Here is a 16,612-nt window from a genome sequence, read left to right on the forward strand (position 1 = left end):
GCGTCATTTGTACAGGTGGAAACACCTTTTCATACATGTACGCCATACATTGCTCATTTCCGTTCATGTGACAACAGCCATTCGAAAATAATGTATAAGATTATATACAGGTACGTAAGGGCAAATTACAACTTTCATGAGATTCGGTACACGCCGGGGTTGACAGGTATGCTACCGCCTCTAAACATGCTTGGGCTATGGAAGTGTACGGTTTTCCCCTGCTATATTGTGGTTCATCTTTCGTGTACCCGCTATACAGTAGATTTTTAAGTGATTGGTTTTTGTTTTTTTCCCTTTTTTAAAGGATTTTACAGTATACAGTGGTGCCTTAAGATACGGGTTAAATTCATTTCAGGACCATGCAACAAAAACTGTTGTAGTATGTATTTTGTTTCAATGAAAAGAAACTAAAACTCCAGTCCATAATATTGACTTTTATAAAAAAAAAAAAAAAATACAAGTAGGAAAAGAATTAAACAGAATTAAATACTTTTTAATCACCCTGCATCAAGTGAATTGCTATTGTGCTAACTCCTGCTGTGAAAGGCCTTGGCCACTAACAGAATGATATTCTGTTCATTGTCTCAACTCATCTGAACAGTACGGCCCAAGCATTCGTCATTCTACCGAGAGGATAACAACTATATGATTGTGACTACAGTGGATCCCAACAAGTCGCAGAGGACCGGGATGGCCCGCAAATAATTGACACCCATTCAATTGCATTGAAAAAAATATATATATGTATATCGTCGCTGTCGGGCGGAATCTTTGTCGTGACAAAATGACAACTTTACAATAGTACAAAAAATGCCAGGTTGCTTAAGCTCCCAGGTAACGCTTTAATCAAGTTGTATTATACACCTTATATTTCTATCACACGCTGATGTCCACATACTCCCTAAAAAACACATTGAATCGCTAATTTAACGCTTGATTAAAAGAGTGCAAAAACCAAGTTGCCGAGCACTTCAAAGTTCGCACTTATGTGAAGACCCCACCGTGCCAAAAGCGTTTGAAAACATCACACCAGCAGACGTCTGCCCAATATAATACAATACATCTTCATTTAGGCTACAACACATTCACGAAACTCCTTCTTAAGTGTTTAAAGTCATGAGTGATGTAATAAATAAAACAATGAGTCAACTAACCGCATCGATAAATTGGATATTAAAATGAAACGGAGACTTAACTCCTTGACACACGATCGAGGGTCCTTCTGTAACGAAGCATCGCATCGATCCAAATTAAACAACTTAATCCAGCGAACATTATTTCCATTCGTTATTGTTTAAAAAAAAAAAAAACACCCAGATGGTAAATAGAGGCGGCCATTACACTACACGGCTTCCGCAGAAGGAGGAAACGGAAGTTGCATCACCGCACCTCTGCAACACTCAAACCTAAGTTGCGTTCACCTGTCTTTTTATTTGTGTATTTGCTATTTTCACCGCTTTAAATTGGCTAAAATTGCATTCAAATTAGAGACGAAGTAGGGAGAGACCATTAAATTCGATTTGTGGAAAAAAAATGAATTTGACCATTTTTGGACAAATGAGGTTTCCGCCGGACAGCGACAAAAAATGTAATGTAAATACATTTCTTTAACTCCAAAAAATATTCAAGTTCAAGTGACTCATATCTCAAGGCGCCACTGTACAGGCAAGTCAGAATTTAGAGTTTTGCACCTTCAGTGTAGTATTTATTACGTTCTACCGCAGAAGGAGTGATGGATGGTGTCTGAAGGTTTATAATAAACTTAACATCGATGCTTGAGTTCCTTTAGCCCATCGACAGCATGTTATAAAGCCAGCTTTCGTTAGATGAAATCTTATTGGTTTGGCTGAACATTTAAGTGTTTAAATATAAATTGTTCAATTCTTTTTAGTTTTTGGTCTGTCTGCTTTACAGAAAACTTCAAACGGGAGTGACGTACAGCTTTGAATCCGGCACGCCCCTTTTAGAAGAACTGCAAGTAAGAGGGTAAGAACAAGTGATAAAGACAAGCCTGATAAAAAGTGTCTTTTAATAAGTTTAAGTGTGTTTTAATAAGCTTGAATGTGTTTAAAGAGTGGGAAAACAAACAAACAAAAAAGATATTTTCTTGATTTGAAATGGTCTAGGTATATTGTTGATGAGTCTGGAATGCATCTCCTGTGATAAACAAAGGTTCACGTCCTGCACTTTAGCCTGGATCAGATCACTCTCACTTGCCAAACTACTGTAATTGGACTGTACGTATCAAGCGTGCCCAAGACTGGCCCAAAGCTGCCTAATGTAAATGTATCCATAAACACACCTGCGAAAGCTTTCTTTGCCTGGCACTATTTTCAGCAAAGAGCACGTCAAAGTCAAAGGTGACGAGACGAGATGCTACCACTGCACTAGAAAAAGAATACGCAGCAACAAAAGTCCCCCTTTTAAATGAGAACAATGCTGATCACCATTACCTGCTGCTCCATCCGGAGGAGCAATCTTCATGGGGTATGGGGGGACGTGGGCGGTGTCGGGTCCTCCGTCCTTGCAGGGACAAGTGAAGGGGATGCGTTCCTGGTTGCAGGCAAACTTGATGAACTTGCAAAGCTCCTCCTGAGTGAACATCTCGAGAGCGGTCCAGAAGAACTCAATGTGTTGGTCCGTCTCCATCAGACCCACTTGATACATGGTGTGAGCCTGTCAAACAAGGTAAGATGTGATCATGAATATAAGCCACACCTGGGCCATTAAGATAAGTTTAATATAGCACGTAAGGCCGGTCTACCTTGAGGAACTCTAGGTTGATGTAGGGCAAGCCGCAGGTCCGCAGCTCCATCTCCAGTGGGCTGAGCATGGTTAGTAGCTGCAGGGGAATTATGGAGGCTAACCCTGCACGCACTGCTGTCATACACTCAACATTCTGCAGCTCCCTCAAACGAAGGCTCTGCACTCCCCGTGCGTACACATCCTTATTCTCCCAGCTACAAACACAAGAATATTTAGGATACAGAAACAAAATACAGCGTAGTGACTTCAAACTGTTCTTTCAATGCGCAAAAAACACAGCTCTCAACAATCACCTGACAGTGAGGTTCCGCCCTCCTTGACAAAGCTCCACCTCCTCGCCCGTCATCGTGATGTAGGTAAAGGTACAGCAGGGCCTGCTGGGAGAGTCGGGGCTCTCGCCTGAATGGTGTTGGGAGGAAATCTCAGCACAGAGTGTCTCCAGCTCAGCATCATCATTAACCTTCACAGCACAAACAGTTGACACATTGAGAAGACGGAATTGGGCTTAACTTTGACGGGAGGAGATGTAGACAAATTAACAAGACGGGTCCTATTTCTTACGTTTTCAAACTTCTTGACATAGTTGTATGTGAGCATATCTGCTTCCTGCAGGTCCTGCTCTGGGTCGAGGGCCTCGCCCACCAGACCTTTCCAAAAAGAGCTCAGTAGGTCCAAAGGGAGGGGCACATCTGCACGGATGGCGATGCCCAGTAGCTGACCAAAGAAGTGCAGCAATTGCTCTTCCGCATAGCTGATAGGACACGGTGTCAATATGTACTTCCCCTGAGTCAAAACAAATCAAAACAAACCAAAAAAAAAATCATACCTGTTACCATACCGGTTAGCTGCAATTTGCATTTCATTGCCTTACACTTGTAACGAGTAATGACCAAACCGAAGCTAATCTAATCTGGATGTTTTTCATTGAACGGCAAAGGAAAGACTCCACAGTCAGGCAGTAGAGTGAGCGTTACCTTGTTACGGTTGGCTGCAGCACTGGGACAAGGCAGCAACAGAGAAAGAGCGGAACTCTGTAACTCCTTGCACACCTGCCAAAGGAAGTGTCTGAAGGAACCACCTAGTCACACACAAACACAGGTGCTGTACTCTGCTATAGCTATTGTCACGATACATATGGTGCAAGTAAAAATGAGGTCATCCAACTTGTGCCGTGAACTTCCTCCCCGGTGAAACGGATGTTGAAAGCGTAGGTTGGGTCCCCTCCGCTGGCGAGTTTCACACAAAGCTGAGACGACGGCATGCATGCAAGCTGGCGTGCAGCCTGGCAGAAGTACGTGTTTTCTGATGATCTAATCTCACCTGCAGGACATCAACGGGATCAAAGTAAAGATACAGCCTCTACGATGTGAAGGTGTACAACAAGTTGAAACAGTCTCTACCTCCCACGATCTCAAGAGGATCTAACGTAATCTCTGGAGCTGCATGGTCCGCTGTTCGCTGTACTGTGGCATTCAGTACTCTGTTCATTACAGAGACCTTAGTGTCATAGTATATCAGTCCTGTCAGCATAGAAAAAAATAAATAACAATGAGATGAAAAGAAGACATTTCGTGGGAAAAATGATGAGCATATGGCTATGGACGGAACATGGCTTCCATCACTGCGATTTGCTAAAGGTACCAATGTCCAACTCACCTTTCGCTTCGCATAACAAGGCTGCAATGCTGTTCTGATAAGTGCACGTCTGTCTTAGCTCCACCAGTGGCAGGAAGAAACTCTCCAGTGTGTTGTTGAGCGACTGCAGCAGGGCAAAACGCAAGCGCAAGCTCTCTACGGACACATCTTCAAAAACGCACACAAAAAGGTTGTTAGAAGAATTGATTTACCCGAGTCACCTACAGAGTAAATACCTGGGGAAAGATAGAGATGTTGAAGTGTGTTACTAACTAAGCAGGCAGGCAACACGTGGATCGACGCAATCACCGGGCTCCAGGTAGACTTCGTGGGGATGTAGTCTGGCTGGTGTGATAGCAAGGTGACGACACAGCCTATTGATGTACTGGACCAATGCAACATCCATTTCTAAAGTCCACTTCCTACAAGTCTTCTGGGCATGCCGTGTGTCTATACAGGTGCACCTGATAAAGATCAAGATAAAGATGACCGGTAACTACTAAAAGGACGGGATACGGGATTGTTACATCATAATCACGAGCCTATAAATGTGTGTTTATAAATTACAGGATACTCGCTTGCATTACAATCCATGAGACTGCATAAATAAATAGTGCGTTTATTTATAGAATATGTATCGTATGTTCTGGGCAGCCAGCATGTGACAGTGTAAGCGTTACATCAGACTAGGCGGTGTTAAGAGCGGTTTGACATTCCCAGTCTCACCTTTCAAAGTGGAGGTCATAGCCACATGCCAAAATTGCCCTCCAGACGCTGCGGATGTCCTGCTTGGCTCGGTCAACTGCGAACCTATGGAAGCCCTCCAATGTCAGATACTTCTCCTCTGAGACTATAGAAAAGAAAGGCATGTGAGAGGCAGCTCAGCCATTCCTGAAAAATCAACTGAAACATACCGTAAGTGCACACAATTTTCAGTGAATACATTTTCACATACAGTATTTCAAAGTCAAACACTCAAATAAATTGCAGTCTGGGTGTGCACGGTTTGAGATCACAATAATAGGGAACTGACAGTTTACAGAATATTCTACACCATGAGGCATGCATTGACTGTGGTGTTTAACTGTGTTTCTATTATTGAAGAACCTTCAAGTTTTTTAGCAGGAGACTTTTCCACATCTTTCTCATCAGGTCTGGATTTCTCTGGAGATTTGGGTTTAAGGACTGTCTTTTTCTCACTGAGCGCAGTCCTAGTAGAGATACGTGGACAATAAATTCCATTTTAAGTTCATGAACAAAAGTATAAATGTCTCTTAAAAACACTAACGACGTAAATGCTCAGGGGGGAAAAAATGGACTTGATGCACGCTTACCTTACGCTGTTGAGAACGGACTTTTCCTTGGTGGGAGGTTTGGTGATTGGCCTCTTTGTACTTACTACCTTGCCTTGATGCTGTTCTTTCCCTGCTTTGCTGTACTTGTTCTTATTGGGTTTGGGAATGCCATACTTTCTTAAAATCTAGATGAAAACAAATGGATTTTATTTTTTTATTTATTTTTTTTACGAAAACAAATCGTTATATTTATTTATCTTTTTTACAAATGTGACCAGATGCACAGATTTGTTACTTTGAGGCGCCGGAGCAAGAATATTAACATTCAGGATAGATATGTGGCTACACTTTCAAAATAGTTTTCAATCGCCTGTTTTAGCTTTCAATATTCAAGGTTACCTGAATATTGTAATTTACCTGAGTAAGTTGGTCTTCAAGTACTTTCTTAGGAGGCCGGACATTGGTAAAGAAAGTATGCAGTAGGTTGCCAGGGGTCTGAGAGTTGATTTGCTCTTTGCTGAGGTAAATATCAGACACTTTCACTGGCTTGGCAGGTGTGAGGCTGAGCATTTGTTCTGAGTGTATACAACTCTTAAAAATATCCGTAAGAACGTCTCGCGCTCCAGGAACAAGCTTGTCACCTTGGGAAAATAGGTTTTTAAATCACACAATGAGATCTAAGGTAGCGGAGCACAACTATTCCTGGTCAAACACAAACCTCGAATGGACTTGTCCAGAAAATAGTCTTCGAGAGCAGAGCTGCCCTGAGTGTCAAACAGACTTTGGTTGACACTGGAGGCTGTGAGGATCTCCTCATTGGTCAACTCCATTAACTCCTCTTCACCTTCCAGACTGGACAAACCAATTAGGTCACTGCTGTTAAAGAGACTGGCACGTATCTTTTCCACTTTGGCTCGAGAACGCACCTGGAATTAATAATAAAGGAAGAAGCAAAATTGAGAATTGAAGACAGAAAAAAAAAAAGAAGGTATTACCTTTGTAACACAAAAGGTATTTAGTTCACCTCAATGACAGCGTAACCTTTGATCGGCCTCGCCACGACTGCGCTGCTCTCCTGTGAGGTGACCGTGTGCATAGAGCCTCCGTCTGACACTGATGGTGTCTCCGCACTGTCCACGGGCTCCCCTAAGCTGCCAAGACTCCCCAGGCTTCCTGTGCTACAAAGAGAAGTATCTAGACTCTCCTGACTAGAAACCGTCTGTGGTTCATGGGAACCCTGCTGGGGGTGGTTTCCAGCAGACGCTGCTGCGGCAGAGTTGACGGCCGGGACAGCTAATTGTTCCTGATCAACGGAAAGTTCACTGGCGGTGCGAGAGACCCCCTGAGAGGAGCTGCAGATGGAGGTCTGGCTGGTCGAAGCTGATGCGCTTACGCTCAGAGCTGGGGTGACGCTGCTGGAGCTGTCAGGACTCTCGGGACCTCCGCTGTGGGGGAAGGGGCGCTCGGACTCAGTGCTCACTTTGCCACCCTGAGGGCTTGTGACCCTAGCCCCGGGTTTAGTTTTCTTAGGGTCCTCTTCCTGCAGAGGTATGTACACTTCGTCTTTGAAGAGCCCTCCATGCGCATTGCAAGCCCGGCGGATGGCGTTACGAACCACCGCCTCCTCCAGATGTGTCGGGATACCTGAAAGCACCAACAGGCGGCTGTGGGCTGTGGGACCCACCAAAGCCTGGCAAGCGTCTGTCACTGCGTCACTTGTCACGCTCAAACCCTGGGGATCCTTATTTGCAAGATGTCGGAGAATCATCAGAAGAGTCAGGCAGCGGTGGAACCACAGCATGTCTTCAGGTTTACTACCCGCCATGTTCAGCAGGGCGCTGTCACTCTCTGACAGACGGGCACCTCCACTTCCCCTTTTGCCCGAGGCCACAGCGGCCACTGCAGCTGCTGCTCTCTCACGCTTCATCTTCACCTTCTTACGTTTGGACAGCAGGCTGGGACTCTGTGGTGTCTGGCCAGGGGATGAGGATGACGAGGACGAAGAATCACTAAGGTTAGGGGCACTGGTGGATGTCAGGGTTCCAACTGTGGACCCTCCAACATTGAGAGGCAGAGTCACCTCTGCCACCGCTAGACAGACCTCCATCAGAGCATGGAAGTAGGTGGAGAACCGGCTCTGCTCTGCTGCCAGTGCCAGAGCAACACCCCCAGATGAAGATCCCCCAGCCCCAGCTCCTCCCGCTGTCCAGCCCTGAGTTTCCCGATCGTAGAGTTTACGGAGTTCTGTCTGCAGGGCCATGAGTACTGCCAGGCAGGGGTTAAGCAGCAGAGCGATAGAGCTGGACAAGCCAGAGGGGCTTTTACGCTGCTCCAAGTGGTGAATCTTCCGCAAGAGTTCAGCCAGCAAGTGAAAGATGAGTTCTTTGATGGAGGGAGCCAGATCTGTGGTCCAAAGTAAACCACCTAATACGAAAAACACAAGCCAACACGGAAAACATTGAAAGCTGGTTCATGCGCGACAATGCAAGCCTACTTTTGGCAAGGATGCACGCTCTCTAATTACATGCATCATTTTTGCGGTTCATATTTTAAGATCTTTATATATCCCTGGTAAACAAATGTATGATTGTCTCCATTAAAGGGGATATGCTTTCATACGACATTTGTCACCAACAGGAGTTTACACAACTGTTCGGGGTGCTGGCTCGTGAGCCCACAAACTGTGAGTGTGGATCTGCATAAGTGTTTAAAATACGTCACCTACCGAGCAGTTCTACCACTTGTAGCAGTACAGACGACGGCACTGTGTCCAGCTCGTCCTCTGACCGCTCGCTACTCTCTCCTAACTTCCATGTCAACAGCTGCTCAGCGAATGCCATGGCAAGAGGAAACTCCAGAGGCAGGGAATGCAGGACCAATACAGCACCAGGAGGGGGGGACACACCTATGAATCAAAACAAATTTAATGTCCAGTGAATAATTCAACATACATATATGCATAATTTAGTGAATATATACCTAGCTTGATGTGCACTTTATCAGCGGGGATGATGACAGAGGGGTATTGGTTGGTGGTGGGCGGGGGAGTAAGGCCCGTGTTGGCCGGTGAGGCATCCAAAGGATAGCACACAGCCTCCATCAGATTAAGCTGCCCATTTCTACACACTTTGTGACCCAGACCATACAGCATTACCCGTGCCCAGGGAGCCTTGTACAGGCTAGAGCTAATGAGAAAAAGGGATGGTTCACATTTTCAGCGGTGGAAAATAAACAAGGTTTATAGTGATTTGTGGAAAAAAACACATTGGCAGTTATCTCACTCTTTGCGGCAGCCAAGTTGGCTCTCTTTGCAAGACACGATCACAAATGCAGCCCCTGGAAAGCTGACATCCATGCTCACTTTCGACTCTGATATGGGGAACTCCTCAGATGTAAATTGCTCTGGTGCATGCTGTAAACAACACAACACAACTTTTCATTTAACATTAGCCCACTTTTAGTAATGTTAACTGAATCAATGATGGACAGGGAAAACCTGGAGGAAACAGCAGATCTGTTTTGTTAGCTCAAGTAAGCTTTCCTCTCCTTGGTGCAAGGCACGAGTGATGGCCACAGTCAGCCACTCCCGGATGGGTTGAGCATTGCCCTGGTAAAATAGGTCTGTGGGAGAGCAGCTTTGGTCTTGGAGGTTGTGGAGCACTGACTGGGCCAGGAGGATTGAACCAGAACTAATAGTGCCATCTGTAGGAAGATAAATGTTAAAGGAGGTAGGAAGAGGATCTCACAGGCAAAGATGTACTGATTTTTACACAATTTGGCCACTCACCAGGGAGAGGTGGAGCCAGCAGCTGATTAGACAAAAGCTGTAGGTGTTCCAAAGTGATGTCTCGGATCGCAGGTATGTGGAAGAGACGAGTGAAGGTGTGGGGATTTTTCGGGGCATAGATGTTCAGTAGGGCCATTCGGCAGTATAAACGAGCCAGTGCGCTCTCACAGCGAAGTAGCTCCCTGAGAAAAACAAATTAAAAAAAAAAAAAAAAAAAAAAAAAAAAAAAAGGAAAATCAATAAAAAAAAAGCAGCATGCATTTGTGTGCTATGGTAAAATCAAGACATACCTGTGAATCTGAATGTTGCTACTATCTAGTGAAACTAAGCCATTGGCTGCAGTACGTCGAGATCCAGCAGGGGGACGCTCCAAAATTTCAATAGGGTACCAGTACCTCACCAGCACGCCCTCACTGCGAAGGTAGGTTTCCACCTGTACCAGCTCATTCAGCTGGAAACAAACACAAAATGAGGTCAAATCTGACCCGGTTGTGGCACAAAGCATTGAAACATTTACAATTGCACTTACAGAGTCAACATCCAACACTACTCCATGCAAGCCAAAAGTCTTCAACATGCCCCGGATGGCAAACTTGGGCAGTGCTGTCCCACCTGTAGTGCTGTTGGTATTGTTGCTGTCTGTACAGCGGATGACCACAGTCAAGCCTATATGAAGATCAAGAAAAGAACTTAAAATAAAATATTACTTCATAGCATTATTAGTAGTAATAGAGAATTTGTATAGTAATAATGCATACCTTTGCGAACTTTATCAATAGTGAATTTGTTGGCCTCATCCTTGATATCTTCTATGGTGGGGAGGTATAAGTCTCGAGGGATGCCGCCATTCTCCTCATACAAGAACTCCACTGTCTGTCTTGCAATGTCTACCATGCCTGTTGACATTTAAACACACCATAAGCGCAACGCTCCAAAAGCTGCCTTAAAGCGGAAATCAACCCAAACATATTAATATTACATTTTCAAGAATATGTTCTATGCAAGCGCACTAGTTGAAACAAAGCATTCTGATAAATATTGCGTTTGTGGAATAAGACTTAATCCACCCATTTTTAGCCATCTCTAGGGGCGGCCATTTTGTCACTTCTGTCGACTGAATATGACATCACAACTACCCAGGGCTAAGGTAACGACCGATCACACCTCAGATTTAGAAAACAGGCGAGCTGTGATTGGTCGTTACCTGAGCCCTGGGTAGTTGTGATGTCATTTTCAGTCGACAGAAATGACAAAATGGCTGCCCTGCTGGGAACATATTCTTGAAAAAAATATGTTTGGGTTGATTTTCCCTCCTTTAAGGTAATTGTACATATTTTTGATACATGTATTCTTACCTAACTGCAGCGCTCCTTTAATTTGGTCCAGACCAGATTTCCTCTCAGCTTCATTACGGAACCTCCTTCGAATAGTGGGGAACACTTTGGTTTCCCACGCCTTTACCAGCAAGGCGTAGTGGTCCTCCTGGGTTTTAAATGTAGCCGTGAAATAAAGACGCACAAATGGTGACCCTGTCACTAGATGATGAAGAGCCGACTTACCCTGGGGACATCATCATCATCCTCGTCATCACTCTCATCATCTGCAATCGGTGGAGGGTGTGGATCAGGCCCCGAAGTGACTAGGTTCTCATAGCTCAGCTCCACCTTGTAATGGCAGGACAGGTCACTGTTGTATTCTGAAAGAGACAGAGAGAAAAAGACTAGGTATATTAATGTTGCCAGTCACATGTCAGCGAGTGATTTCTATGAATAGAAAGGGACATGCATATTAAAGGGTAATACAAAAACATATACGTTGCTGGGGGACTGCCACTGCTGCAATCCGACAGGGGGGTCCATGGGAGCCTGAGTCAGATGTAACGCTTGCGCCTGCGTCATTATCACTGTCTGAGGCCATGGCAAAGGGGAGCGCCTCAAAATTTGCACTTATTTCTTCTGCAAGGTCAATGCACAAGTCAGCAGCATTCCTGTGCGCTTGGCCTTCAGCGTATGCAAATGGACGGTTTCCAAAGTTGGCTCGAATCTTTGAATTCTGCAAAACAATGTTTTTGTTTTTTTTTTCTTTTTCAATTGTAGAAATAAAATTGTGCAGTTGGAAGACATTTTACTTCAATCAGCATACCTTCTTTTGAATGTGAACCAAGGGCCACATTCCGCCCGCCACCTCCTCAAGGGTTGGACTGAGCCTTTGGCCACAATAGGTGAAGTAGACCCGTCCTTTCGAGGCCTGGCCGGGGGGCGGAGGTGTACCTTCTGAACGCTCCCAGCCTATTCCAGCCACATCACCTGTGTTAATGTAAATTAATGCAGGGTTACCACTGGGATGACAGTAATTACATTATTTTAAACAGCAATTGTAATTTTGTAACGCCAGCAAAAGAGAGGACTCTATGATTATGAGAGCATTTTGCTCAAATAAATTTTGTGCAAAAATAAAATACAAGCAAAACAAAAACACATAACCACTCTCACCAGGAAGGAGAGACACATCTAGTCTGACACTTTTCCACTGCAGCAGACTGGAGCCATTATAATGCACTGCCCTTCCATTACTGCCACAAAGAAACAGAAGAACGAACAGGTCAAAGTTGGAACAAACAGCAGCCTTACTGGAGGCAGAACAACATACAAAAACACTTAAGATAAAAGTATCCCATGTTTAGAAAAGGTCAACTTACTTGTGAAACAGACAAGTGCCAACAGGGTTGGTCCATGCTCCGTCTCTCTTTTCGGCCTCCGTGGCAAAACCAAAGGACACAATTGGGCCACTATCCTCCTCACAGTCTCCATAGGAGACAACCTCTATCTCCCAGTAAAACGAAGGTGCCTGTAAAGGTTAAAAAAAAAAAAAAAGTCAGACGGTGAAAAGAAATTCCCAACTATGATCTAATAATTGATCAACCTGAATTGGCACAGGAGAGGTGGCGTAAATGAAGGTGCCCCGGGGGAGACCTCCTCCAGCACTGGGGTCAGCCAAGAAAGTGACAGAGGTAAGATGGGATGAGAACATGCAGGCCCGGACTGGAGGGAACACTCGCGAGGGACACCAGGTTATTTCCTTGGGCTGGAGAGGCATAATAGAGGGAAAGTGTTGCAAATAGTATTGTCTCATATTGTTCCAAGGTTTTGTAAGAACATGTTTTTATACGTAATAGAATGCACCATTGACAAAGAAAATGATGTATTCTGATATTCTCTCCAAAAACATAGTAGTAAAAATGCAATAGTAATGAAACAATAAACTATCCCACAGCACCTGTTCAACAGTCAACAAAAGTAGCCACTGATTATTTTTTTTATTTAACAATGCGCTTAACATTTTGACTGCACTTTGCAAATGTATAAACATGGTAACTCCACCTGGCGTCTGTCTGTTTGAAGTGGTGGCGGTGGTGGACGAGCACAATCTCTGTATAGCATACGCACTCTTTCACACTGAGCCTCAACTATACCAAGACGCTCTCCTGCAAACACCAAGAGGGGACAAATATTGAGAACCATTGTCTATACGTTGCAGGGTGTACCTTGTTTTCTTACCAGGACTACATTCTTGAGCAACCAGGTTCAGCACCTCCACAGCTGCAGGACACTGCTGGATGAACTCTTCACAAAAGGAGCTATCCTCCAAGAGCTGCGCCATTACCAGGCATGCCCTAAGAATCAAAATATCATTAGACAGTTGTTCAACAGTACATGTAGTCATGCGTAGCGCTCTTGATCCACTTGAACTACTGCTACTAGTGTTCATAACAATAAAATATGCAAGACCTACAGACTTTTTGACTGACCTGGTTCTGATCTCAGCAAGCAAGCGAACTGCAGCCATTACTGGGCTAGACCCATCTCCAGAAGCTGGTAGAGAGGAGTGAATGGACAGGCTGCCCTCCTGTGGCAGAAGCATGGATTGCACTGCTTGCACTACCTTCTCAGTGATCGATAGCTTGTACAAGGGCAGTGCCTGAGGATTGGGAAGAAGGATCAGGTGAAAATCAGACTATTGTTTTCCATTAAATGATAAAGGTGATTAAACTACAGGGAGGAAGTCTTACCTCAGATCTGGGTGTACACAGGCGTGATATTGGTACTGTCAGCACATCTGAGGCTTTACAAGTTCTCCTGTAGTCACAAGAGGGGAATTTCACAGTTGCAATGCCCTCCTGCTCATTGATAGACATCACAATACCCACACTGCCAAGCACTCCTTTGCCTATGACCTGTAGATGTAAAATATATGCTAAGATGTTGAAAGGGGTTTATCAATTGTATGAAAACAGTAAAGTATTAATAACTTGTAGCCTTTACCTGGACCTCGGACCCTATTTTAATGGTTTCTTTGAACCCTCCCAGAGCACAGAGTGCAGCAACGGCCTGCCTGCCAATGGCCTGAAGCTTAGCCAGTTTCCTACCACTGCTGCTTCCATTCTCCAAAATACTCTCAGCATACTTCCCCAATTGAGGGATGAACATCAACGCCCTGGAGAGCACCTAAGATAAACATAGATGAAACTTTTATACTGTAATGCAAAAATTCAACAATGGGGGCATGACTGACCAAGTCTTTCTGGTTTGATTAATAAAATAATATTGCATGTGCTATATTAGGGGTATATTCTCCCATGTGCTGAAGTAAAAAAAGGCACATGGGGCACACTTTTTGGGCTGCACAGGTTCTCACACTGACTTACGGTGAGTGTTACAAACCTTCGTGAAATGTACGCATGCTAGGTGGAGCTACCTTGAAATCAGGGTGTGATGCTAACAAATCTGTCAGTACGCGCAGCGTCTCGAATATACGGAGCTGCTAAGGTGACATGAAAGAAGAAAAAAAAAAACAACAACTGTGTACCCTTGCAATCTTTGCATTCACTTGCAAATATTTGCATTCTCTTGCAATAATTGTGAGATAACACAGAGGTTTTTTTTCTTATTGCGACGGAATGATTTTGATTTGGTATCCTCTAATGCAGTGTTTTTCAAACTGGGTGCCGCAGCACACTGGTAGGCGAGATATTGTCAGGTGTGTCTGTACGGTCTAGTGCCTGGGGGCGTAATCATGTCTTTACTACATTGTAGTACTCTTCCATACCAGCAGGTAGCAGCAGTTTGCTAATTGTCTTTGTTTAGCAACAAGCGAATTAGTGACGCATGTTTATTCAAACAAGCCCATGTTTCACACTAAGTATCAATATGAAACATTACAAAATACTTTTTTCTTTGTGTTTATTTAATTCCTATTCAAGACGTTATAATATAACGACATTCTCCAATGTTAAAAAATGCTTATATAAACAATATAACACTTATATTGTTAAAATAAGCTTATTTTTGTCACAATTTCAGCTGCTGGTGTGCCACGGGTTTTTTTTTCAATAAAATAAATGTGCCTTGACTCAAAAAAGTTTGAAAAACACTGCTCTAATGCACAGCTTTTTTGAGAGTTTGTTGGAGATAGAGGCTGTACTCTGTACTAAGGTCTAGCGCCTCCTGAAGGCAAAACATCATATTGCACGTTTTGAGTCATTTCACAGTCACTGACAGCGAGAGTTGACTGTCACCCGCCGACTCGGCTGATCGGTGGTGACATGCGGATGGGACGTGGTGGATTGGGAGCGGGGGGCACACCTGTCACATATACGCACACTGTAGATCATCTTCCACGTCTGTTTGCGTGAGCAATCAAGTTTGCGTTTTTGCATGTGCAAACCTTTAATTTATCAGGCCCTTAAGATTCTACTGCTTTGGTTTCTGAAAATAATTTAGTAAGCAACAAACAACAGTAATATTTACTTTTTCAGCAGTGCTCGTCCAGATTTGCGCAGTGTTTGACTCTGGGGCAGTAAGTAGACTATGCAGCAGAGCAATAACCTCAGCAGCCATACTGTTGGCAACATGCCCACTGATGAATGGCCTAACGGGGTCTGACCTGTAGAAGACATGATTTTCAGTTAGGTGCTTTGAAATCACTTTGACTGAGTTTTTCCAAAATATTAGGCACTAAGGTTACACAAAAGATGTTAATGCTTCTACAGATGATCATAGTACCTGGCCAGCTCAGTGTTCCTGTCCCTGCAAGCAGATGTTTGGGCAGTTTTCTTCTTGTCGCCAGTTGTGATGCCTCCAGCGGTCTCTTGGGTCAGAGTCTCTACAGGCGGACCAACACTCACTATCAGACCAGATTGAGCCCACTTAGTGGCCTTCCTCAGGGCAGCAGATGCTTCCTCTGTGATCACCTCACAGTGTCCACTCTAAAAAAGGAATAGAGTTAGGAATCTTGGGGGCGGGGACAAGTAAAAAATCATGTATGTCTTACTTTGGTCATATCTCTGTCCATTTTGACAACTTTTTCCATGTTTGCACCGGTGCCAAGACGAAAGGGGCGTCCCTCTGAGCTGCTACATTTTGGAAAGTGAGAGAGAATACACTTGAGAAAATCTTGAGCAGGCTGAAAATTGTGAAAATAGAAGACGTTCACTGGTAACTTTCAAGAGAGATCTAACCTCAGAAGTGGTTGAAGAACCTCGTGAGATGACTGATCCTCTCTCTTGTGGATGAAGATAGATAGTTTACCATCAACTGCTTCACCTTCTTCCCCAATATCTTCAGTCTTCAGGACTCCTTTGGAACTGGCTCGAGAGAGACTTGTGTCTGGCTCAGAAGAGCTGGGAGACAGCAAGGTCTGGCAACCTGGTAAGGAATTGACAACATTAGTAGAAAGTACTAATCTTGTGTATTTTGAGCATTTAAAGTTTTGAAAAAGTACCCCAGCCATATGGTTTTTTTAATGAGAGATACCAACCTGGTACCACATAGTCTGCCAGCTTGGCCAGCAGCAAGGCAGCGATACGCGAGGCAGGGTCGTTAGCATCTTGTTGCTCCGCATCGAGTGTGTTAATAGAAAAGCTCCATGATGGTAGAGCCACGTTACCACAGTCCTCCACGCTCATGAGAGGCAAGGCAGCTCGACAAAGCTGCAGTATGATGAGCACCAGCTTTGGGGAAGGTCTCTGGTCAAGCAGCAAAGACAATAGCTTCGAAACACAGGCTGGTTGGCTCAGGATAGCTTTTCCTATGTGGCTCCTGGAATGAAATGCAAAATACATTTACTGTAT

General features: G+C 44.3%; 1 protein-coding gene across 3 annotated transcripts in view; it reads right to left on the reverse strand.

The window, feature by feature from the left end:
• hectd4 (HECT domain containing E3 ubiquitin protein ligase 4) overlaps positions 1-16,612 on the reverse strand; it is a 37,976-nt gene that overhangs the window by 2,269 nt on the left and 19,095 nt on the right. For all 3 annotated transcript variants that reach the window (XM_086030328.1, XM_086030327.1, XM_086030325.1), the window contains 40 exons: positions 16,300-16,580; positions 16,001-16,187; positions 15,814-15,895; positions 15,546-15,748; positions 15,291-15,426; positions 13,806-13,988; positions 13,553-13,717; positions 13,292-13,461; positions 13,041-13,156; positions 12,864-12,967; positions 12,406-12,567; positions 12,182-12,330; positions 11,976-12,055; positions 11,626-11,789; positions 11,298-11,535; positions 11,043-11,179; positions 10,839-10,965; positions 10,242-10,379; positions 10,013-10,149; positions 9,774-9,934; positions 9,484-9,665; positions 9,193-9,398; positions 8,978-9,108; positions 8,676-8,881; positions 8,422-8,601; positions 6,721-8,120; positions 6,415-6,622; positions 6,114-6,337; positions 5,736-5,881; positions 5,509-5,612; positions 5,128-5,251; positions 4,675-4,865; positions 4,423-4,569; positions 4,167-4,286; positions 3,931-4,086; positions 3,741-3,844; positions 3,328-3,549; positions 3,060-3,226; positions 2,765-2,960; positions 2,454-2,676 (listed from right to left, as the gene is read on the reverse strand). In XM_086030328.1, coding sequence (XP_085886454.1) covers positions 2,454-2,676; positions 2,765-2,960; positions 3,060-3,226; positions 3,328-3,549; positions 3,741-3,844; positions 3,931-4,086; positions 4,167-4,286; positions 4,423-4,569; positions 4,675-4,865; positions 5,128-5,251; positions 5,509-5,612; positions 5,736-5,881; positions 6,114-6,337; positions 6,415-6,622; positions 6,721-8,120; positions 8,422-8,601; positions 8,676-8,881; positions 8,978-9,108; positions 9,193-9,398; positions 9,484-9,665; positions 9,774-9,934; positions 10,013-10,149; positions 10,242-10,379; positions 10,839-10,965; positions 11,043-11,179; positions 11,298-11,535; positions 11,626-11,789; positions 11,976-12,055; positions 12,182-12,330; positions 12,406-12,567; positions 12,864-12,967; positions 13,041-13,156; positions 13,292-13,461; positions 13,553-13,717; positions 13,806-13,988; positions 15,291-15,426; positions 15,546-15,748; positions 15,814-15,895; positions 16,001-16,187; positions 16,300-16,580 — 7,757 coding nt within the window. The remainder of the gene's footprint in view (positions 1-2,453; positions 2,677-2,764; positions 2,961-3,059; positions 3,227-3,327; positions 3,550-3,740; positions 3,845-3,930; positions 4,087-4,166; positions 4,287-4,422; positions 4,570-4,674; positions 4,866-5,127; positions 5,252-5,508; positions 5,613-5,735; positions 5,882-6,113; positions 6,338-6,414; positions 6,623-6,720; positions 8,121-8,421; positions 8,602-8,675; positions 8,882-8,977; positions 9,109-9,192; positions 9,399-9,483; positions 9,666-9,773; positions 9,935-10,012; positions 10,150-10,241; positions 10,380-10,838; positions 10,966-11,042; positions 11,180-11,297; positions 11,536-11,625; positions 11,790-11,975; positions 12,056-12,181; positions 12,331-12,405; positions 12,568-12,863; positions 12,968-13,040; positions 13,157-13,291; positions 13,462-13,552; positions 13,718-13,805; positions 13,989-15,290; positions 15,427-15,545; positions 15,749-15,813; positions 15,896-16,000; positions 16,188-16,299; positions 16,581-16,612) is intronic.

The sequence above is a fragment of the Filicampus tigris genome, chromosome 5 (genome assembly GCF_054856515.1).
Source record: "Filicampus tigris isolate MCC_2025a chromosome 5, RoL_Ftig_1.0, whole genome shotgun sequence".
NCBI lineage: Eukaryota > Metazoa > Chordata > Actinopteri > Syngnathiformes > Syngnathidae > Filicampus > Filicampus tigris.